Genomic DNA, 24,875 nt, shown 5'->3' on the forward strand with positions numbered 1-24,875 from the left:
CACACAGACAACACACAGTCCACTCACAGTACACACACAGAAAGCACACACAGACAACACACAGTCCACTCACAGTACACACACAGACCGCACACACAGGCAACACACAGTCCACTCACAGTACACACACAGACCACACACATTACACACACAGACTGCACACAGTCCATTCACAGTACACACAGACAACACACAGTCCACTCACAGTACACACACAGACCACACACATTACACACACAGACTGCACAGTCCACTCACAGTACACCCACAGACTGCACACATTACACACATAGACTGCACACAGTCCACTCACAGTACACACACAGACTGCACACACAGACAACACACAGTCCACTCACAGTACACACACAGACCGCACACATTACACACACAGACTGCACACAGTCCACTCACAGTACTCACACAGACCGCACACACAGACAGCACACAGTCCACTCACAGTACTCACACAGACCGCACACACAGACAGCACACAGTCCACTCACAGTACACACACAGACCGCATACATTACACACACAGACTGCATAAATACAGACCGCACACAGACTGCACACAGTCCACTCACAGACGGCACACATAACACACACAGACAGCACACACTCCACTCACTGTACACACACAGACTGCACACATTACACACACAGACTGCACATACAGACTGCACACAGTCCACTCACAGTACACCCACAGACCGCACACATAACACCCTCAGACCGCACACATTACACACACAGACCGCACACACAGACAACACACAGTCCACTCACAGTACACTCACAGTACACACACAGACCGCACACATTACACACACAGACCGCACACACAGACAACACACAGTCCACCCACAGACTGCACATGGACTAAACAGCCACATTACAAATGTCAGGAATGAGGTGTGATAGAAAAAGTCATCACGACTGATGTAATGTGATTAGTGTATCTGCTGCAATACAACCTGGAGTTCAATCAACCTTCTGATGTGAAGAAACATTAAAAAATGATTAATTTGATTAGAAATTACAGACTTTAAAAAAACAGAAGCACATTTTCTGCCATTTATGTTGACATTGAACAAGAAAGAAGAACAGCACTCATGAAAGTGCATAAAATAAAACGCCCTACACCCTGTGGGAAAGTCACACAGACCCTCTCTCTTTCTGTTTTCTTCCAGGTCTCACTTTCTGATTCTTGATTGAGCAGAATAAAAGCAAATGGTATAAATGTACATTAGTAATAATAATAATTCTTCTTATACGTCTCATTTCATATCAAGTTTTTGAACAATCCTGAATATATGAAATCATCTACGCTCAAATATCCAGCTGGCACTTCAACGCTGAACATCTGTGGCAAAATGAGACTGAATTTGAGACTGAATTTGAAATAATAATAATAAAAAAAAACTCTAAACATGAAACACTTTGAGTTGGGCAACACAGAATTCTAGGATAAAATGCACATTAGATTTCAATAAATAATACATTTAAATATTGGACAACAAAGTCATTCTGCTGTATTGCTGCTGGATATTTATCATAAGTGATCCAGAAGTCTGACAAAGGTACATATAAGTCCCGTCCACTTTCATACAGGCTTACACAAGAATTAGTGTCATAGCTTGGTTTGTTTGCTTTGTTTGGTTTGTTTGCTTTGTTTGTTTGTTTGGTCCATCAGGTTAGAAAAGCTCAACAGCACCTGATGTTTGTTTAACTGCAACTTTGTTGTAAAAATAGAGCTGGTTTCAGCAGATTTTCATCACCTGAACTCTTTTTTATTATATTATATTTTCTCTTTATTCTGCTGACTTTTTTCCCCTCTATTTTTTTCTTCATGTTTCACTTTACTTTCTTACCAGCTGATTTTCTGTTGTCATTTTCAGTCTTTTCTTCCATTTGTTCTCATTTTACTTTTGTCTTCCCGACTTCATTCCTCCCTTATCTTGACTTCCTCTCTCTCCTCCCTTCAGCTCTTTCAGTCCTTTTCTCTTCACTCTTTGACAGTTTTTCTCTCTCCTCCGTCTCAGTTCATTCATGCATTTTAGTGCCAGTGTCACCTTGTGATATCACCACCAAACAGCATGCTGGGAGCTGCTGCTGTGTGCTGTGATATCCTCACAGGTGTGTGTGTGTGTGTGTGTGTGTGTGTGTGTGTGTGTGTGTGTGTGTGTGTGTGTGTGTGTGTGTGTGTGTGTGTGTGTGTGTGTGTGTGTGTGTGTGTGTGTGTGTTGGCGGGGTAGTCATCAGAATGTGTGTTTTTTGTGGTTTGTGCAGGCAGAGTCAATCCTGAACATTGTGGCTGGGAGCTGACAGTAAGCACTGCCCCACCGTGCTACCCCTATGTGCTGCCTCACCGTGCTACCCCCACGTGCAACCCCACGTGCTGCCCCACCGTGCTGCCCCTACGTGCAGCCCCACCGTGCTACCCCACCGTGCTGCCCCTACGTGCAGCCCCACCGTGCTGCCCCTACATGCAGCCCCAACGTGCTGCCCCTACGTGCAGCCCCACCGTGCTACTCCACCGTGCTGCCCCTACGTGCAGCCCCACCGTGCTACCCTTACGTGCTGCCCTACCGTGCTGCCCCTATGTGCTGCCCCACCGTGCTGCTCCTACGTGCAGCCCCACCGTGCTGCCCCTACGTGCTGCCCCTATGTGCTGCCCCTACGTGCAGCCCCACCGTGCTACCCTTACGTGCTGCCCTACCGTGCTGCACCTATGTGCTGCCCCACCGTGCTGCTCCTACGTGCAGCCCCACCGTGCAGCCCCACCGTGCTGCCACTACGTGCTGCCCCACCGTGCTACCCCTACGTGCAGCCCCACCGTGCTACCCCTACATGCAGCCCCACCGTGCTACTCCTACGTGCGGCCCCACCGTGCAGCCCCACCATACGTGTCATGATGTGAAGCCTCCAACTGAGATTCTGTTTCTCCTGTTTCTTCTTGTGGTTGTTGTTGTTGTTTTTGTTTTGTTTTTCATTTTATTTCAGAAGCTGTATTTGGCCCAGAGGGAAATCAGTGTTGGACTCTGCAGAACCAAACAATTAATATGTGAATATGAAAAAGCATTAAAGGGAACCCCGACTATAACATCAACTTTGTCAAAAAATTGAAACACTGACGTCTGCTATTATAATATATAGTTAGAAGTGCATAAACAAGTCTTGAATGATATAAAATAGCGTTTATTTATCACGTATTTAAATACAACGCGGCCGCCATGTTTTTGCCTGTGCAATGCATGCTGGGGGTGATGACGTGGAAAGGTTTCTGAAATCTTTCATGCAAGCGAAAACAGTGTTAAAGCTAGTTCTTCTACCGAGATAAAATGCCACATTGCGCGGCTTTTGGATGCAATTTTCAGTCTAAGGGCAACAAAGAAAGCGAGGTAAACCTTCATTGCTTTCCAAAAGAAAGAAAGTTAAGGAAAAAGTGGGAGGATGCTTGTGGAAGAGTGCAGTTGCCGAAAGACCCGCGGCTGTGCTCACGTCACTTCAACATAGATGCATTTGAGGCTTTTCATCGACCTCAGCTAATGAGGGAGCTTGTTGGTGTTTCTGGATACAAACGACGTCTTAAACCAGATGCAGTGCCCGTCATATTTCCCCACAAGAAGAAAAATCATCCACGAGTAACTAGTGAAAATAGGACTAAAACAAGCGAAAGAGCAGCAGACGCTCTCTTTCTCTGTTGGCATCGGCAAGCAGCCCCCACACAGACACCACCTACAATGGCCAACTCTTGCTTGATCAGAGCGCTGATCTTCATTTCTGACTATTTTCAACGTTCTCTTCCTCACACTGGAGATCACGCTCTGGTTCGAACTGAAAAGGGTGACCAGAGGAGCTCATCATTGCTAATCGCCGCTAGTCGTAATGTAAACATGGGAAGCCCTGCAGCCGTTTGACGTCACTACCCAGAATGCATTGCATTACAAACAACAATGGTGACCTACGTAGAAATAAAGTTTCTTAAAATATCATAAAACGACATTATTTTTACAAATTTTGTCCCATAGTTATGTTACTAATATCACAACAAGTCATATACAACCCCTGGCAAAATTATGGAATCACCGGCCTGGTGATCTGGCTCCAACTTTCTCTGATTGCTGTTGCCAGATCAGCTTTGCAGGTTGGAGCCTTGTCATAGACCATTTTCTTCAACTTCCACCAAAGATTTTCAATTGGATTAAGATCCGTACTATTTGCAGGCCATGACATTGACCCTATGTGTCTTTTTGCAAGGAATGTTTTCACAGTTTTTGCTCTATGGCAAGATGCATTATCATCTTGAAAAATGATTTCATCATCCCCAAACATCCTTTCAATTGATGGGATAAGAAGTGTCCAAAATATCAACGTAAACTTGAGCATTTATTGATGATGTAATGACAGCCATCTCCCCAGTGCCTTTACCTGACATGCAGCCCCATATCATCAATGACTGTGGAAATTTACATGTTCTCTTCAGGCAGTCATCTTTATAAATCTCATTGGAACAGCACCAAACAAAAGTTCCAGCATCATCACCTTGCCCAATGCACATTCGAGATTCATCACTGAATATGACTTTCATCCAGTCATCCACAGTCCACGATTGCTTTTCCTTAGCCCATTGTAACCTTGTTTTTTTCTGTTTAGGTGTTAATGATGGCTTTCATTTAGCTTTTCTGTATGTAAATCCCATTTCCTTTAGGCGGTTTCTTACAGTTTGGTCACAGACGTTGACTCCAGTTTCCTCCCATTCATTCCTCATTTGTTTTGTTGTGCATTTTTGATTTTTGAGACATATTGCTTTAAGTTTTCTGTCTTGATGCTTTGATGTCTTCCTTGGTCTACCAGTATGTTTGCCTTTAACAACCTTCCCATGTTGTTTGTATTTGGTCCAGAGTTTAGACACAGCTGACTGTGAACAACCAACATCTTTTGCAACATTGAGTGATGATTTACCCTCTTTTAAGAGTTTGATAATCCTCTCCTTTGTTTCAATTGACATCTCTCGTGTTGGAGCCATGATTCATGTCAGTCCACTTGGTGCAACAGCTCTCCAAGGTGTGATCACTTCTTTTTAGAGGCAGACTAACGAGCAGATCTGATTTGATGCAGGTGTTAATTTTGGGGATGAAAATTTACAGGGTGATTCCATAATTTATTCCTCAGAATTGAGTGAGTCCATATTTTTTTTCCCTCTGCTTGGTCTAAAAAAGTAACCGTTACTGACTGCCACAATTATTTTTCCTGATTTCTTATAGTGTTTCTTAAAGCCAGAAACTTGCCATTTGAAATTACTTTAGTTTTGTGTCATGTCTGTGATCTGCTTTTTTTCTACAAAATTAAACAACTGAATGAACATCCTCCGAGGCCGGTGATTCCATAATTTTTGCCAGCTGTTGTAGAATAAACATGTATTTATAGTCGGGGTTCCTTTTTAAAAAGTATGAGGCAGTTAACATGACATATAAAACAAAAGTCAACATAGTAATCAGCGAGCTGTGGAGCGTTTGCTTATCGTGATCCTGTTTTCAGGGATAATCTGCCCTCGGTTATTAGTAACGTCACCTCTGCTGAGGACAGAATTCAAACATATTGCTGCTCTTTTGCTTATAATTATTGTACTGTTCTAAATCATTTTAGTGTCTTTCTTTTGGTTGGTATGTATCTTTTTTACTTTTAGTTGGGTCCTATGGATGTTTATGGGAGGTGATGGTCTAGTGGTTAAGCGTTAGGTTTGAGAGCAGAGGATCCTCAGTTCAAATCCCAGCCTGACCTCTAAGGGCCCTTGGGCAAGGGCTTTAATCCCCTAGTTGCATTCACATTCACCCTGACGTTGAGGTGAATGTGAGGCATTATTGCAAAGCGCTCTGAGCATCTGATGCAAATGGAAAAGCGCTATATAAATACAGTCCATTTACCATTTATGTCTCCAAATTTGTTTCATTTTAACATTTGTGCTTGGATGTTTTGTGTTGCTGTGTGTGAAATTTTCTACTTGAGAGTAATTAAAGTTTACAGTTATTAATATTATTAGTTGTAATATTTAATATTAATATTTATTTATTTACGTGGCATCAAATATGCAGACTGAGGAACAAATGAAAGTGACATCAGACTCTTACCCCAAAAGCAAAAACTGTGGCACAACTTTCATTCAGAGTGGTTAGTTGATTTATTTATGTATTTATTTGTGAAGTTCTTATCTTTAAGTCCCCTGTTAACTCAATAAAATCACACCGTTCCATTGGCAGGCCTACAGCCCTGGCCTCCATTTCACTATATTTTATAAAATGGCAATATGGATATGGACAGCGTAAGTAAAACATTTTATGATGCCACCAACATGATATATGATTTGACTGACAGGCTACTGGCCCTATGGGCTTTTGCTTAGCCATGGCAACAGACATAGTTTCCCATCTGGAAGATACGCATCATATGACAAGTTCCTTTGTGAGTCTTTCCCACACTTCTTTCATAATAAACCGTGTGACTTTGCACTTATTTTTAATGCAGGATTTTATTTGGTGGAAAGGGTGCAAAATTCAGTTTTTGGACAATAGTTCCAAATCTTTTAGCACTTACAGTTCACATCTTTAACAACGAGGCAGGTTTCTCCAGAGAACGGTCTTATTGTGTTCCTGAAATAACCACATTCGAAAAATATATAACTTGAAATAAAATGAACTGAAAGTAAATATGTTCTTTTATGAACACCCCCCCCCCCCCCCCCCAATTTGTATTTTCTGTCTGCAGGTACTACGCCATCTGCTGCCAGCCGCTGGTATACCGGAACAAAATGACGCCCATGCGAGTAGCTGTGATGATTGGCGGCTGTTGGGTCATTCCCACCTTCATCTCGTTCCTGCCCATCATGCAGGGCTGGAACAGCATCGGCATCGACCACGTGGTGAGTCTGGCGAGCGCACATGCCCACATACGAGCTCGAAGGTTTGCCTGAAGTACTATTATGTGGAGATGGTGCCAATAATAGACGGCACTGCAAAAGGAGTGGAAGTAGAACTCACTGACAAGAACAGAATATTATGTTCCAGAGAGATTTAAAGGTGACAGAATTCAATCATTTTGAACATTTCCACCCGATGATGTGGAGTGTGAAGGTAATCGAGGCTCAAAACATACAAAAAGAAAAGAGCAGCACATGTTCCTCAGCCTGAGCTGAAGGAAGTTCTTCTTTTGATTGTTAATATCCAAGATCCAGTGTGTATTTATGACTCTGCTCAATGAAGAATTCCAGACAAAACAGACGAGTGCAGCAAATGAAGAGAGAGAGTGTGAGAGAGAGAGAGAGAGAGAGAGAGAGAGAGAGAGAGAGAGAGAGAGAGAGAGAGAGAGAGAGACCACTGACCTCGCTCACCCCCTCTGACTTGATCTGTCTGCCACCTGAAGTTTTTTCCACGTGCTGCCTGATGATGGATTTTGGCAGCACATTTTTGTTTTTTTTTTATCTGCCTCTCTGTGTGTGTGTCCCACACATGCAGATGTTTATGACACAAAAACACTTTGAGTTGGAAGCGTGCAGCCGCAGCAGCATCTCTCTCAGGGTCTAATTAAAGCTGCTGAATATTCAGAGGAACCAATCAGCTCTGGCACCAAACGCAGCTCCAGAACTCAAGCCGGCACGCTGTCAGATTTCACTGCTTCCTGCTGCATGTGTGGCTTTACTGAAAACACCAGAGTCATAGGAGGAATATTGTTTTTGATTTGTTATTTAATTTTCAATTTTGTCAGCATAGTTGTGGAGATGTAGTGAGAGTTGTGCATATTGCTTACTTTTTTAATGGGCTCCAGCAGGGGACTCCAGACTTCCCTTTCCTGGGCTACACTGACCACCTCTGACTGGGGGATCCCGAGGCGTTCCCAGGCCAGTGTGGAGATATAATCTCTCCACCTAGTCCTGGGTCTTCCCTGGGGTCTCCTCCCAGATGGACGTGGCTGGAACACCTCCCTTGGGAGGCGCCCAGGAGGCATCCTTACCAGATACCCGAACCACCTCAGCTGGCTCCTTTCAACATGAAGGAGCAGCGACTCTACTCCGAGCTCCCCACGGATGACCGAACTTCTCACCCTATCTCTAAGGGAGACACTAGTCACCCTCCTGAGGAAGCCCATTTCAGCCACTTGTACCCGCGATCTAGTTCTGTTGGTCATGACCCAACCCTCATGATCATAGGTGAGAGTAGGAATGAAGATTGACCAGTAGATTGAGAGCTCCACCTTTTGGCTCAGCTCCCTTTTCGTCACAACAGCACAGTAGAGCAAATGCAACACCGCCCCTGCTGCACCAGTTCTCTGACCAATCTCACGCTCCATTGTCCCCTCATTCGGGAACAAGACCCCGAGGGACTTGAACTCCTTCACTTGGGGCAAGACCTCATTCCCTACCCAGAGTACGAAATCCATTGATTTCCTGCTGAGAACCATGACCTCAGATTTAGAGATGCTGACAATAATATACAATGTGATATTGCTTGTTTTTGCAACAGTTAACAATGAGTTAAATCTAAACTCCAAAAACACTTTCATCTATAATAGTATCATGCAGCTCACAGAAGTCATATTTCTGTGGACGTTATATCATCTACAGCGTAAAATTACTTATTATACAACCCCAGTTCCATTTAAATTGGGACGTTGTGTAAAATGTAAATAAAAACAGAATACAATGATTTGCAAATCCTCTTCAACCTATATTCAATTGAATACGCCACAAAGACAAGATATTTAATGTTCAAACTGATAAACTTTATTGTTTTTGTGCAAATATTTGCTCATTTTGAAATGGATGCCTGAAACACGTTTCAAAAAAGTTGGGACAGTGGTATGTTTACCACTGTGTTATATCACCTTTCCTTCTAACAACACTCAATAAGCGTTTGGGAACTGAGGACACTAATTGTTGAAGCTGTGTAGGTGGAATTCTTTCCCATTCTTGCTTGATGTACGACTTCAGTTGTTCAACAGTCCGGGGTCTCCGTTGTCGTATTTTGCGCTTCATAATGCGCCACACATTTTCATTGAGCGACAGGTCTGGACTGCAGGCAGGCCAGTCTAGTACCCGCACTCTTTTACTACGAAGCCACGCTGTTGTAACACATGCAGAATGTGGCTTGGCATTGTCTTGCTGAAATAAGCAGAGACGTCCCTGAAAAAGACGTTGCTTGGATGTGTTGCATGGATGGATGTGTTGGAGCATGTGTTGCTCCAAAACCTGGATGTACCTTTCAGCATTGATGGTACCATCACAGATGTGTAAGTTGCCCATGCCATGGGCACTAACACACCCCCATACCACCACAGATGCTGGCTTTTGAACTTTGTGCTGGTAACAATCAGGATGGTGTTTTTCCTTTTTTGTCCAGAGGACATGACATTAATGATTTCCAAAAACAATTTGAAATGTGGACTCATCAGACCACAACACACTTTCCCACTTTGCGTCTGTCCATTTCAAATGAGCTCGGGCCCAGAGAAGGCGGCGGCATTTCTGGATGTTGTTGATATATGGCTTTTGCTTTGCATGGTAGAGTTTTAACTTGCACTTGTAGATGTAGCGATAAACTGTGTTAACTGACAATGGTTTTCTGAAGTGTTCCTGAGCCCATGCAGTAAGATCCTTTACACAATGATGTCAGTTTTAATGCAGTGTTGCCTGAGGGATCGAAGGTCACCGGCATTCAATGTTGGTTTTTGGCCTTGCAGTGTAGAAAGTTCTCCAGATTCTCTGAATCTTCTGATTATACTATGGACTGTAGATGATGGAATCCCTAAATTCCTTGCAATTGAACATTGACAAACATTGTTCTCGTTGGACTATTTTTTCATGCAGTTGTTCACAAAGTGGTGAGCCTCGCCCCATCTTTGCTTGTGAACAGCTGAGCCTTTTGGGGATGCTCCTTTTATACCCAATCATGACACTCACCTGTTTCTTTGAGCATTCATCAACTTTCCCAGTTTTTTGTTGCCCCGTCCCAACTTTTTTGAAACGTGTTGCAGGCATCCATTTCAAAATGAGCAAATATTTGCACAAAAACAATGACGATCAGTTTGAACATTAAATATCTTGTCTTTCTGGTGTATTCAGTTGACTATAGGTTGAAGAGGATTTGCAAATCATTGTATTCTGTTTTTATTTACATTTTACACAACGTCACAACTTTACTGGAATTGGGGTTGTATATTATATTTTATCATTTTATATTATTTATGTTATTATTTTTTAACAGAGTGTGTTCAAGTTTTTTGTCAGTGGAAGATAATGACTAAGAAATTGTAGGAATCATTCGGCAATCAAATTTAAAAACTTTCTTGTTTTATTTTGTTTCTTATTTTTATTTTTTTTACTTTCTTGCTATAATTTTTCTGCAGTTTTTTTTTTCTTTGCATCTTTCTTTCTTTTTTATGTCTGGTCAGGGAGGGGGGTGTATTCCCTCACCTCCTGGATCCATCCCTGGTCAGCGCTCACTCGGACACACTGAGTTTCCAGCTAACAGCCCGTCCATTAAAAACAGCGCTGATGCATGACTTTAACACTGCCGTATGGATTGACGCATGAGTTGTAGAATTCCACAGGGATCGAATGATGGTAGAGGGAAAACTGGGATGTGACTTCACAGTGATTAATGGTGATGTGCACCCCCCAGAGCTGTGATTCCCTTGGACCATTTTAACCAAACATGTTCAGCTGATGGGCATGTGGGATTTTAAGTGGGTTATTGTGAAGTCTGAAGGATTTTCATCACGTTACATAAAACTCATTCAACAGAACAATGCATGTGATGAAGTGGGTGGTGGCTTCCAAACATTTGACACTGTCCTCACACGTTCATTTTGTGACTAAAATTTGTGTGAATGCATGTGCATTTGATAATTATATTTTCTCACATCTTTAATCACAGTAGAAATAATGACTTTAGTACATGTGTTACAAATCTGAATTTTTTGACACAATCCTTCGCTTTCACTGCACAACTTAGTGCAAAATACACATTGTGTGTTTTTACTTGTACTGTCTGATGATAAAGGATTAAAAAATATTTATCCACCGGGGGCATATTAGAGCAGAATAGCTTCACTATAGAGCCATGTGGGGACATCACAGATTCCTGTGATAATTGTCTACCATTTTCATTTTATTTTCTTCTTCTGCACTCATAAAAATCAACATGGGTGCTGTTGGTTTTATGTTACATGAGCCTAAGTCTAACATAATTTCTACGATATAAAATCAAGTTTTATGGGTGAACACATTCAAATCATTTAGTTTTAACATAACATGCAGCTTAATTACCATGGTTCAGGCCAACTAGATTTATCAGGATAAACATAAAAAAAACAGCAGTAAGTCCTTTTGGCTGCTCACTTGTTTGTGCTTGGAGTTGCCACAGCAAATGCAAGGTGGATCTGCATAAACTGTGCTGATCCAACACAGCAAAGTTAAGTTGACATGTAACTATACTATTTTAAAAGTAGTTTTAACTACCCTAATAAATTAAGTAAGTCAGAATCATATCAAACAAGTTTGAATGGCCCAAGGACATTACATCAATGTATTTACCCTTACAGGGCACAGGTGGTGGCCAAGTGGTTAGTGCACTTCGTTTTAGTATGGAAGGTTTGCCGTTCAAACTCCCTGTCACATTTCTCCATGTAATGTGGAATTGTGGCATTAAGTGCATTTGGTGTAAAACTTGTGCCAATTCAACATGCAGATCCACTTCAGATTTGCTGTGGTAACCCTGAGCACAAACAAGGGAGCACCTGAAGGGACCTACTTTTTTATTTTTGTTAAACTTATCCTTATTAATCTAGTTGGCCTGAACCGTGGTAATTAGGTGACAGTAACACAAATTCATCATGACAGCCCAACAAATTTACTCTTAGGTCAGTCAGAAAAAAATTGTTTCTGTTGCGGTTGGGGACCAGGTTGCGTGTTGGACCCAAATGCAGGAGCAGTAAGACAAAGACTGGAGGAACAACCAAACATTTATTTAATCAAGCAGGGGAGACTGCACAGTAGACAGGGCAACTGGACCGGGACCAGGAACTGACTGGACTGGGACCAACCAGAGACCAGGACTCAAACCAGGGACCAACAGGACTGGGACCAGGAGGACAACAGGACCAACTATCTAAAGGACTATCTAAAGGTATAGAAATGGATTTAAATAACATTGAAGCGTGCCACCCTCTGCCCCGGAGAAATGACGGTGATAAACGAACCGTCATCATGAGATTCATCAACAGAAAACACAAAACAGCACTGTTAAAACAAGGAAGAAAACTGAAAGGGACAAACGTATTCATCAATGAACATCTCACCAAACGGAATGCCGACATCGCCAGGAAAGCACGCTTCTTGAAGAAACAGGGAAAAATCCAGCACACATGGACTTCAAACTGTAAAATATTCATCAAACTGAACGGATCACCAGAACAAGCAAAAGTCATGGCAATAAGGAACATCGAGGAGCTGGACAAATATGAACAATAGTGTTTCTTAAAGCGAGGATCTGGACAAATATGACCAATAAGGTATGAGGACACAAACACATCACAACACCATGACACAGACCAGAGGAACCTATTCATCTACTACCTATTCATCTACATCTGGAGACAAGAAGGATATAACTCAAAGGATTGCTGATCATGGAAAAGTAGAACTGAGAACATTTAAATACACAGACCACAATGTACTGGACTTGGAGCACGATATAGACCCGGACAATAATTTCTTCTATATATCAATATCAATGACAGTTGTTGCTATTATACAGATGAACAGTTTAATCGGATCATTAAAACGGATAACAAATTATCAATAATCCATTTCAACAGCAGAAGTCTATATGCAAACTTTAACAACATTAAAGAATATTTAAGTCAGTTTAAAAAAATATTTAACATAATTGCTATATCAGAAACATGGATCAATGAAGATAAAGGAATGGATTTTGAACTGGATGGATATGAATTTAATTGTGTAAACAGAAAAAATAAGAGTGGAGGAGGAGTGGCTGTGTATGTGGATAAAAACATGGATTATAAAATAGTAGACAATATGACAACTGTGATTGATAACTTATTAGAATGTATAACTATTGAAATATGTGAAGAAAAAAGCAAAAATGTATTAGTCAGCTGTATATATAGAGCACCAGGATCTAGTATTGAAACATTCACTGACTGTATGGGAAAAATGTTCTCAAAAACTAATCAAAAAACTGTGTTCATTTGTGGTGACTTAAATATTGATCTGCTCAATCCAAATAAGCATAAAATAACATGAATTTATCAGTATAATGTACAGTATGAGTTTATATCCAAAAATCACCAGGCCAAGCAGAATTACATCCCATAGTGCCACCTTAATTGATAATATATTCAGCAATGATATTGAGAATAACACTGTGAGTGGATTATTAATCAATGACATTAGTGATCATCTACCAGTTTTCACCGTTTATAATAGAAACCATTGGCGGAATCAGCCAGAGGAGAAAATAAAATACAGGCGAGTGCGGACAGAGGAAAACATGAACACACTAAAGAAGGATTTACAGGAGCAAAACTGGGAAAAGATATACAGTGAAAGTGATGTTGATAGTGCATATGAAACTTTTTTACAAATATTTACATCATTATATGATAAAAATTGTCCAATTAAACAAGACTACAGAAAACAAAAAATCCAAGCTCGACCATGGATGACGAAAGGGTTACGAAATGCATGTAATAAGAAAAATACACTGTATAGAGAATTCATAAAACTAAAGACTAAAGAGGCAGAAAATAGATATAAGAAATACAAAAATAGATTAACTAATATTATACGGGTATGTAGGAAGGAATATTATAGTAACATATTATATAATAACAAAAACAATATTAAAGGAATATGGGATATATTAAATAGCATTATCAAAAATGGTAATAAAAAACAGAGTTACCCTCAGTATTTCATTGATAATAATGTCAAGAAGGAAAATAAGGATGAGGTAGTCAACGGTTTTAATAATTTTTTTGTAAATATTGGACCAAGCTTGGCAGAAAAAATTCCCGATTCCCAACCTGAGGATTGCGATAATAATCTCATAGAAAGAAATCCCTGTTCAATGTTCCTCACAGCAGTGGATGGAAATGAAATTATAGACATTGTGAATAATTGTAAATATAAAACATCTACCAATTTAAATGAAATTGATATGGTGGTGGTAAAACAGGTCATTGAATGGATTGTAGAACCATTAACATACATCTGTAACTTATCATTTCAAACCGGTAAATTTCCCAATCAAATGAAAATAGCTAAGGTTGTGCCGCTGTATAAGACTGGGGATAGACACCACTTCACAAATTATAGACCTGTTTCTTTGCTTCCACAATTTTCCAAATTATTAGAAAAGTTATTCAATAATAGATTAGACAAATTCATAAATAAACATAAATTACTTACTGATAGTCAATATGGATTCAGAGCACATAGTTCAACATCACTTGCATTAATAGAATCAGTTGAGGAGATTACAAACGCCATAGACCACAAATTACATTCAGTTGGAATATTTATAGACCTTAAAAAGGCTTTTGATACAATTAATCATGACATATTAATCAATAAACTCGAACAGTATGGGATTAGGGGGTTGGTGTTGCACTGGGTGAGAAGCTACTTAAGTAACAGAAAACAGTTTGTGAAGTTGGGGGAATATACATCATCATGCTTGGACAATGCTTGTGGCGTCCCACAGGGGTCAGTATTGGGTCCAAAACTGTTTCTAATTTATCTAAATGATATTGTCAATGTTTCCAAAATATTAAAATTAGTATTATTTGCAGATGACACAAGCATTTTTTGTTCAGGGGGGGATTTGCAGGAGTTACTGAGGAGGATCAGTATAGAAATGGGAAAATTGAAAATATGGTTTGACAGAAACAAATTATCATTAAACTTAAGTAAAACAAAATACATGTTATTTGGCTATTGTAATACAGACATACAGGTTCAGTTACAAGTCGAGGGGGTAGATATTGAAAGGGTACATGAAAATAAGTGATAATAGATGATAAGATAAACTGGAAGACTCATATAAAACATATACAAAGTAAACTGTCAAGAAGCATTTCAGTTCTAAACAAAGCGAAACATATTCTGGACCACAACTCACTCCGCATTCTTTACTGCTCACTGGTTTTACCATATTTACAGTACTGTGCAGAGGTATGGGGTAATACTTATAAAGGTACAACACAATCACTATCAGTAATGCAGAAAAGAGCTATAAGAATTATTCATAATACTGGCTATAGAGATCATACAAATCCACTATTTTTACAATCCAAATTCTTAAAATTCACAGACTTGGTTCATTTTCAAACAGTACAAATTGTGTATAAAGCAATAAACAATTTACTTCCAGCAAATATTAAAAATATGTTTTTTAACAGATCAGGGGATTACAGTCTGAGGGGGAAATTTAATTTAAAGCATCAGTGGGCACGAACAACATTAAAAGGTTTCTGTATTTCTGTCTGTGGGGTGAGGATGTGGAACAGATTGGGAGTGGGGCTCAAGCAATGTCCAAGCATGAACCAGTTCAAACAGCAGTACAAAAATATGTTTTTTTCTGGGTATAGGGAGGAGGAAGGGTAATGAGGGTCAGGGTGTTTTTGTTTTTTGCTTCGGCTTGTAAATATATAGTATTTTGTATGTAAGTAGGTATGTGTAGGTGTATATTTATGTTTGTGTATGTATATGTGTATATATGTGTATGTATACGTGTATGTATGTTGATGTGTGTATGTATATATGTATGTGTATGTGTATATATATGTATATATATATATATATATATATATATATATATTGATATCGGTTTAGGTGTGTAGGAATCTATGTGTATATGTGGCAAAGGGTATTACTGGTTGTGGGGAAGAAGGGGTAGGGATAAATAAGCTGATGCTTCACCCTACCCCTTTTCGGACATGTTGGGTACACAGTAGGAACTTTTTTGTTGTTGTCTTTACTGATCTATCTTGTAATTGTTGTTGTATCAAATGTTCGAAATAAACAGTTTTCATTCATTCATTCAAAACCAGAGACGGACGGGACTGGGACCCGGGACTGACTGGACAGGGACCAGGTGAAGTGAGCCTGTGGAGCTACTGGGGCTGGATGAACTGCAAGGGAGATGAGAGGGCTGATGAATATGTGCAAGTGCACCATGAGACATAAAACTCAGTGTTAACTCAAATAGTTCCTTCAGCTGCAGCTCAGGGACAGAGTTCCAAAAGATGATATAGAGTTTAAATCCAAAGTTCAGTTCAAAGTCAAAGTTCAAATGATGAAAATATAGTTCAAAACCAAAGGTCAGTTCAGGATCCAGTCTCTGTGTTTAGGTTTTCTGTTCTGCACTCCGATAACCAATTACATTAGTCTCAGGACTTTAGCTGTTGAGGTGTTTGGTAAGTGGATCTGTTCACAGAAGGCACCAAATGATTAAACAGTTCAGTCAGTAGAAAAAACTACTTCTCAAAGCTCACTGTTCCAGAACCGGCGCTGATGGGGTTAACTGTGATTATAGAATATCTGCTGATCACTTAGCGATGTGGAATAGATCAGTGGCTGATTAATGTGAGACGCAGCGGGTGGAAGAACACAGGAGAAATTCAGCAGAAGCATCTAAGTTTAAACACTTACAGCAGATGGAACGTGACCTTGGAATTAACCTGAATGATCCACATTAAACACAGAAGTTAGATATCGAGCTAGAACTTACACAGTAAAAGAATACTGATTGATAACTTAAACATTACTATCCAGATGCTCAAAGAAATACCCAGACAGTTAAATTTAGACTGAAAAGCTCACAGAAGAAATAAAGACTACATTAAGTCTGAATGCTTAACTGAGAAAACAATTAATTTAGCCCAGAGACCTGGAAGCTCCACTCTAGTGCTCTCTAAGCCTGGAATACCATGGGAGGAAAAACACGACGAGACATATACTGCGCCTGGAAGTGGGGAGCGCGGAGACTCCAGTCTGGAAAAATGAAGAAGCTTGGAGGTTCAGCAGAAAAAACCCAGAGCTTCAGTAGTGGCGACGGAACATGAAACAAAACAGGAGAAAAAGGTTACTGGCTGAGAGCGATGGTGTGGCACAGCTGGCACCCGTGGCAACCCAGTTCCAACCAGGTGGAACGCGAAGGTTCTTCTGGAGATGGTGAGGTAGGTGAGGAAAGAATCTGGCCCCGAACCGGACGGAGCACCAAGGTTAAATGCAGAACAATGATGAGCTGCCATCAGATTCAGCTGCAAGGCTCCACTCAGCAGAATGAAAGTCAGCTGTGAGATGTCAGTCTGTCACTCCATGCACTGACTTGACCGATGGGGCGGGGCCCATGAGTAACATGACAGGTAGGAGCGGAGCCCTGGTGTAATCCACAGCTGACACACCCATGGCCACTTCACCCAGCAGCTCCACCTCAACTTCACCTGGAAACACAGACAGACAAACCAGCAGCCCAGGGGCAAACCACAACAGTTTCTGGTTAAGTTAATGCATTTTACTTGGTTGGAAATACCTTACATAATTTTATTATGTTCACTGAGCAATTTATTTTTTTGAGTCTGTGTACTTCTGTTTACTGACCCTCTGGCCTCCACTGTTAAAATTACCTTCTGCAGTTTTATTATGTTTTTTTGGAGGATATGCTCAAATACCACTTGACCTAAACACAGGAAATATTCAATGCTGTGCACGCTGCCACAATTACCTCATTAAAAGCAGTTTGAAGATATTCAGCAGCAGTGGTAATATCAGCTAAAAACAAGGGTGATGTGCAGAGCTGCACTAACTACAGAGGCATAAAGTTCATCAGCCACAGCATGAATTTATGGGAAAGAGTAATAGAAACTAGGCTTAGAAAACAGATGATCTGTTTGCAGCTATATGGTTTCATTCCAAGAAAGAGCACTACAGATGCAATGTTTGCTCTGAGAATTCTGTTGGAGATGTGTAGAGAAAGGCCAGAAGGAGTTACATTGTGTGTTTGTGGATTTACGGAAAGCTTATGAAAGGGTGCCAAGAGAAGAGTTGTAGTATTATATGAGGAAGTCTGGAGTGGCAGAGAAGTATGTTAGGGTAATACAGGACATGTTCAAGGATAGTGTGATGGCGGTGAGATGTGCAGTAAGAATGACAGACTCATTCAAGGTGGCAGTGGGATTACACCAAGGATCACCTCTGAGTCCTTTCTTGTTCACAATAGTGATGAACAGGTTGATGGATGAGATCAGACATGAGTCTCCATGGACTATAATGTTTGCAGATTGCATTGTGATCTGTAGTGAGAGTAGAGAGAAGGTTGAGTTTAGCCTGGAACGGTGGAGATATGCTCTGGAGAGAAGGGGAATGAAATTCAGTAGGAGCAAGAGTGAGTACATGTGTGTGTGAATGAAAGGGAGCCCAGTGGAATAGTGCAGTTACAAGGAGCAGACATGGTGAAAGTAGATGAGTTTAAATACTTGGGGTCAGCTGTCCAAAGTAATGGAGTGTGTGGTAGAGAGGTGAAGAAGAGAGTGCAGGCAGGGTGGAGTGGGTGGAGAAAGGTGGCAGGAGTGATTTGTGACCAAAGAATATCTGCAAGAGTGGAGAAAGTTTACAAGACAGTAGTGAGACCAGCTATGTTGGACGGCTTAGAGACGGTGACACTAACAAAAATACAGTAGGCGGAGCTGAAGATGTTGAGATTCTCTTTGGGAGTGACGAGAATGATAGGATTAGGAATAAACTTATCAGAGGGACAGCTCAGGTGGGATGGTTTGGAGACAAAGTCAGAGAGGTGAGATTGAGATGGTTTGCACATGTACAGAGGAGGGATCCAGGGTATATAGGGAGAAAGATGCTGAGGATGGAGCCACCAGGCAGGAGGAGAAGAGAAGGTTTATGGATGTGCTGAGGGAGGACATGCAGGTGGTTGGTGAGACAGAGGAAGATACAGAGGACAGGGTGAGATGGAAATGACTGGTCTGCTGTAGCGCCCCCTAGAGACAGCAGCTGAAAAAAGTGTTTATATCAGCTGTGCAACAGGAGGGCAGAGAAAAATGTGCATGGAGAAGGCAATCAGATATTGTGTGTTCTTGTCTTCAGCTATTCTCCTCGTCAGTCATACCCATGTGTTCCTCATCTCATCCATCCAGTGTCTCTTTTAACATTATTAACATTTTTCCTTCTATCAATCCTGACTCTGTGTCATGCACTTGGTTTCAGGTCTACCTTTCAGGGTCTACTGACTGTGACAGGTTTGGCTCTTGTGGCATTCAGCTCAGACTTCCACACGTCTGTTTTAGAATTTTTGGGACCTGTAAGACTTCTCGTTGAGGCCCATCAAATGGTCAAAAGAAAAATCTGAGAAGATGTGACACGATGCTGCAAATCATTGCACTTTGAAGCATCACAAGTTATTGTGTCATAGAGGAGATTTTGACCCATTTCAAACTTATTCTTTTATTGTCACATCCTGGGATCAGCTAAAGTTGTTAGACTCAGATCTCAATGCTGTTCAAGAGATCAGATCTGAAACTGTACTTGAGCTTCCCATTGTTTTTTTAACAGATTGAGCAGCGGCGCTACAGTGAGGGCAGCAACTCCACATCCTGTGTCTTCATGGTCAACAAGCCATACGCCCTGACCTGCTCTGTGGTGGCCTTCTACATCCCCCTGTTCCTCATGGTCCTGGCCTACCAGAGGATCTACATCACAGCGCGAGCACACGCCTTGCAAATCAGCATTCTACAGCGGGCGGGAGGAGCTGGGGCAAACGCACCGACTCATTCTGGTGCCAGCCCCGCCAGCGGGATGGCATCAGACTCTGCTGACCACCAGCGCAACCACCGAATGCGAACAGAAACCAAGGCAGCAAAGACTCTGTGCATCATCATGGGGTGTTTCTGCCTCTGCTGGGCGCCGTTCTTCATCACCAATGTGGTGGACCCCTTCATAGACTACACGGTGCCCGACAAGCTGTGGGCGGCCTGCCTGTGGCTGGGCTACATCAACTCCATGCTGAACCCCATCCTCTACGCCTTCCTCAACAAGTCATTCCGCCGTGCCTTCCTCATCATCCTGTGCTGCGGGAGGAAGAGGTACCGCAGGCCGTCCATCCTGGGCACCAATGCTCCCTGCACAGCGACACAGATCAACGGCTCCGCACATGTACTCAAGTAAGTCCCACAAATTGTTTCTGTTCTCTGCTCTGGTTCCATGTTGGTTGACACAACTGCATTAAACTACACCAGGGGTCTACAAGAACTGGGCCTCAAAGAGCTGCTACTGTATCAATAATGCCTTAAAACTGGAGCATGTGCAGGATTGCAGTATTTCTGACAATTGCTGAGGCTAACATGTTGACAATATATGGATATCAGTGGACACTTTAGCTTCTCTGGAACAAAATGAGGCCAAGACTGATGTTAATGCTGCGATCCAAAGTAAAATCCAACAGATGCACAAACACTGTGAATGGATCACACTGGCTGCGGTCGTCCCACACAGATTCTGAGATCATGTGCACGTGTGTGTGTGTGTGTTGCAGGCCAAGCAGAACATATCAGTGACAGTAGTGGTCAGAAGTTGCACTAAAATGTACTTTGTGTTCTGCACAGAAAAAAAAGATGCAAAACTACCTGTCTACCTGTTGCACACGGAGACATTTGTTCTTAATGAAACAAGAACAAAGTAATCCTCTCTTTAAATATGCTCCACGTTTACAATGAGTGCTTTTTAAAAAATTTCTTTCGGTTACATAGTGATATACAGTAGGGAGAATTTTGTGTCCTTGGGTGGACGCACCACAAATTGCATAATCGTGAAGGCAAATGCGCTGTTGTTTTTGCTTTTTTAAAAGATTCACTGTGAGTAAATCAGCAAGCACATGTCTTTTTGTTTTTTGGGGTGTTTTTTTGTGCAGGAGTTATGATGTTATGAAACCTTTGGAAACTCAGGTCCACATTGTCCATTTATCCATGAACTCACCTCTAAGTGAGTCTTCTTATTGAAACAGTCTTTGTCTGAATTTGCTGGTTTTTGCCGGCCAGCATTCCGCCCTCATCAGGTCCCAGAGTTCTTTAGCAATTCATTACAGCTTCCACATTAATGATGCATGATGCAAAGGTTTCAAGATACAACCTGAACTCAGCACCAGGGATTTAATTTCTTGTTGAAATTCCGTGCAGAGGGGCTCCAGAGGATTCCTTACATATTTGCAGCGTTAAACATGATTTCTTTGTGAAACTTAACTCACACTGTGGGACGAGTCAAATTCGCTCACAACCAAAACCAGTTGCCAAGATGCTGTTTTACTCTGAAGGCACAAAGAAATGATTTTGGCAGTGACGCCTGACCTGATGTCTCACTTTAATTAAAAACAGTTTTTACTTTTAACTCGTTGCTGCTGATTTATTTTGACGAGGCAAACCAGTCATTATGTTCTCATCAGTTCAGTCAGGTGTCAGTCTGCTGTATTTGTTGTTTTGTCTCCAGTTTTTGTGCGCTCACGTGTCAGTCAAACAATATGAGACCATCAGAACGCGCACGCTGACATATTCACCATTTTCTTATTGCTATTATTTATCATGTCAGGCCTAAATTTCCATTGGAGTGTGTACTCTGTAAAATTAGGTCCCCAGGCCCTAATTAAGATCAGGCAGTGATCTGAGATGAACACGTCTGAGATGAAGCGAGCTTTTAATGCATCTGATGAGGCAGATTAGTGTCTGTGGTGTGAAGGATCCATGAACACATACGTAAGAGCGCACAAATTTTCATCCTGAAGCCAGAATCTATATACGTAAAGGGCGACGTCTGTCTGTCTGTCTTTCTGTCTGTCTGTCCGGGATAAACTCAGAAACTATAATATGTACGAGGTCTGTTAGAAAAGTATCCAACCTTTTTATTTTTTTCAAAAACCATATGGATTTGAATCACGTGTGATTGCATCAGCCAAGCTTGAACCTTTGTGCGCATGCGTGAGTTTTTTCACGCCTGTCGGTTGCGTCATTCGCCTGTGAGCAGGCTTTGTGTGAGCAGTGGTCCACCCCTCTCATTGGATTTTTATTGCAAATAAATGTCTGAACGATTTGGAGCTTTGCTGCATCAAATTTTTCCAGAAACTGTGAGAGACCTCCAGGTGGACACCATTCGGAAAATTCAGATGGCTTTCAGGGATGATTTTATGGGGATTACACAGATGAAGGAGTGCTCCAGCCGGTTTAAAGACCGCCCACAGCTGCTGAGAGCGCGGCGCACTCCGAGCGCCGATCGACAGGCTGAAACCCCGCTGAAACAACCAGCTCATTTCTAACGTGAAGGCTTTGTTGATCCGGGACGTCATCTGACTTCCACAAAAATGGCAGAAGACGTGGACATCAAGACTTTTTCGGCACATTCCACTGTTACAGGAGTTTTTTCATGGAAAGAGAAGCGGAGGGATGCGCCACGGAGCCGCGAATGGCGCGGCACAAAAGCACCTCCATGTTGGTCTCACAGGACGGCTTTCAGACGGCTTTCGGTGGCTTTTCAGTCATGTGACTATCCGAGAAATTGTGAATGAGCTGGACATGCCAGAACATGTCCTGTGAGGCTTCATCAGGGCGTTGCTTTGCACCATGCAGCTCCACCGCGACGCGTGGAATTCCTCCGCACGTCTGTCTCAACGTGCCGAAAAAGTGCAGATGTCCACGTCTTCCACAATTCCTGTGGAAGTCAGACGACGTCCCGGATCAACACAGCGTCCAGTGTGGAAATGAACGGCACATTTCACTGTTACAGGAGTTTTTGTCATGGAAAGAGGAGTGGAGGAATTCCGCGCGTCGCAGTGGAGCCGCATGGTGCAAAGCAACGCCGTGATGAAGCCTCACAGGACATGTCCTGGCATGTCCAGCTCATGCACAATTTCTTGGATAGTCACATGACTGAAAATCCACCGAAAGCCATCTGAAAGCCATCTGAAAGCCATCCTGTGAGACCAACATGGAGGTGGTTTTGTCCCGCGCCATTCCCGGCTCCGTGGCGCATCCCTCCGCTTCTCTTTCCATGAAAAAAAAACTCCTGTAACAGTGGAATGTGCCGAAAAAGTCTTGATGTCCATGTCTTCTGCCATTTTTGTGGAAGTCAGATGACATCCCGGATCAACAAAGCCTTCACGTTGGAAATTATCTGGTTGTTTCAGCCTGTCGATCGGAGCGCGGCGCGCTCTCAGACGCTGTGGGCAGTCTTTAAACCGGCTGGAGCACTCCTTAATCTGTGTAATCCCCATAAAATCGTCCCTGAAAGCCATCTGAATTTTCCGAATGGTGTCCACCTGGAGGTCTCTAACAGTTTCTGGAAAAATTTGATGCAGCAAAGCTCCAAATCGTTCAGACATTTATTCGCAATAAAAATCCGACGAGAGGGGTGGACCACTGCTCACACAAAGCCTGGTCACAGGCGAATGACGCAACCGACAGGCGTGAAAAAACTCATGCATGCACACGAAGGTTCAAGCTTGGCTGATGCAATCACACGTGATTCAAATCCATATGGTTTTTGCAAAAAATAAAAAGGTTGGATACTTTTCTAACAGACCTCTTAGTCCTAAAAACTATATATATTCTGAATCCTCATGACATGGGGAACAAACTGGTACCATTTCTTTAAAAGTTGAACTGAAAATTACCCCCAAAATAGCCAGCTGTGGGTATGACCAGGCAGATTCAAATTTCCAGCCTGTATATGTGTTGGCCATCTCTGTTCATTTAATCCCTTCCTTCAGCTACTTTATGTTCTCAACTGTTAAGCACCTGATTGTCCTGTACAGCCCAGTTTGCCTTCCTGTCTGAATACATTCTTTTTATGTTTGTAAAATTGCAATGTAAAAACAGTGAAATACACCACTACCTCAGTTTTGATTCATTGATATTTACATTTACTGTTACCTACCTTTTGTGTGTAATTTTGTTATAAATTTGATTGCAAAACAAAATCTGCATGAAGGACTTCAAATGTGTTTGTCTTTTAACCAAGTATTTCCACTTAGTTTGGGGAGTCTACCTCTTATAGTTCTGCTGGACAAACTTTAGCCTATTAACTATTATATTTATAAGACATCAGCATTACAAAAACAAATGATGGGCAATTGTTACCTCCGCCAAGGAGGTTATGTTTTCGGTCACGTTTGTTTGTCTGTTTGTCAGCAGGATAACTCAAAACGTTTTGAACGGTTTTTGATGAAATTTTGTGGAGTGGTTTGAAATGACAAGAGGAACAAGTGATTAATTTAGTGGTGATCCGGATCACGATCCGGATCCAGGAATTTTTTAAAGGATTCTTCACCATTGGGGGAATTTTGACCTTCTAGTTTCTAACTCCACAAAAACAAGGCAGAAAGGCTTGAAAAAAAATGAGGGTGTAACATAGTCAAATGTTCTATCAAACCACAAAGTTTGGTGATGATCGGATCCAGATTCGGGATCTGGTGATCCAGAATATGCAAAAATATAGGGAAAATAGAAAATGTGTCAGTGTGAGGTGACAAATGAAGCTAGAGATGCACAACTAACACCAAATTGTAGCTGAATCTGTACTGATTCAGTAAGGTGTCATCACATTTGATGTAGCTTCAAATGTTATGGAGCTAGATCCAGAAGAAAACTGCCATTACCGAAAAATCGTTTTTATACAATAACTTTTGAACTAATAAAGACATAAAAGTGATTCCAAGTTCTAGTGGTATGTTTTCATGGTCAGGGATGTCAAATATAAAGGAATGAAAAGTGTATGTATCATAGTTTTGGTTGTAACA

At 41.6% G+C, this 24,875-nt stretch overlaps 1 protein-coding gene across 1 annotated transcript in view; it reads left to right on the forward strand.

Annotated features, from left to right (window-relative positions):
• Window positions 1-24,875, forward strand: part of htr4 (5-hydroxytryptamine receptor 4) — a 133,506-nt gene that overhangs the window by 87,136 nt on the left and 21,495 nt on the right. The window contains exons 4-5 of the mRNA XM_034182321.1: window positions 6,769-6,922; window positions 19,652-20,259. Of these exons, the coding sequence (XP_034038212.1) occupies window positions 6,769-6,922; window positions 19,652-20,259 (762 nt within the window). The remainder of the gene's footprint in view (window positions 1-6,768; window positions 6,923-19,651; window positions 20,260-24,875) is intronic.

Source organism: Thalassophryne amazonica, chromosome 11 (assembly GCF_902500255.1).
Source record: "Thalassophryne amazonica chromosome 11, fThaAma1.1, whole genome shotgun sequence".
Taxonomy (NCBI): Eukaryota; Metazoa; Chordata; class Actinopteri; order Batrachoidiformes; family Batrachoididae; genus Thalassophryne; species Thalassophryne amazonica.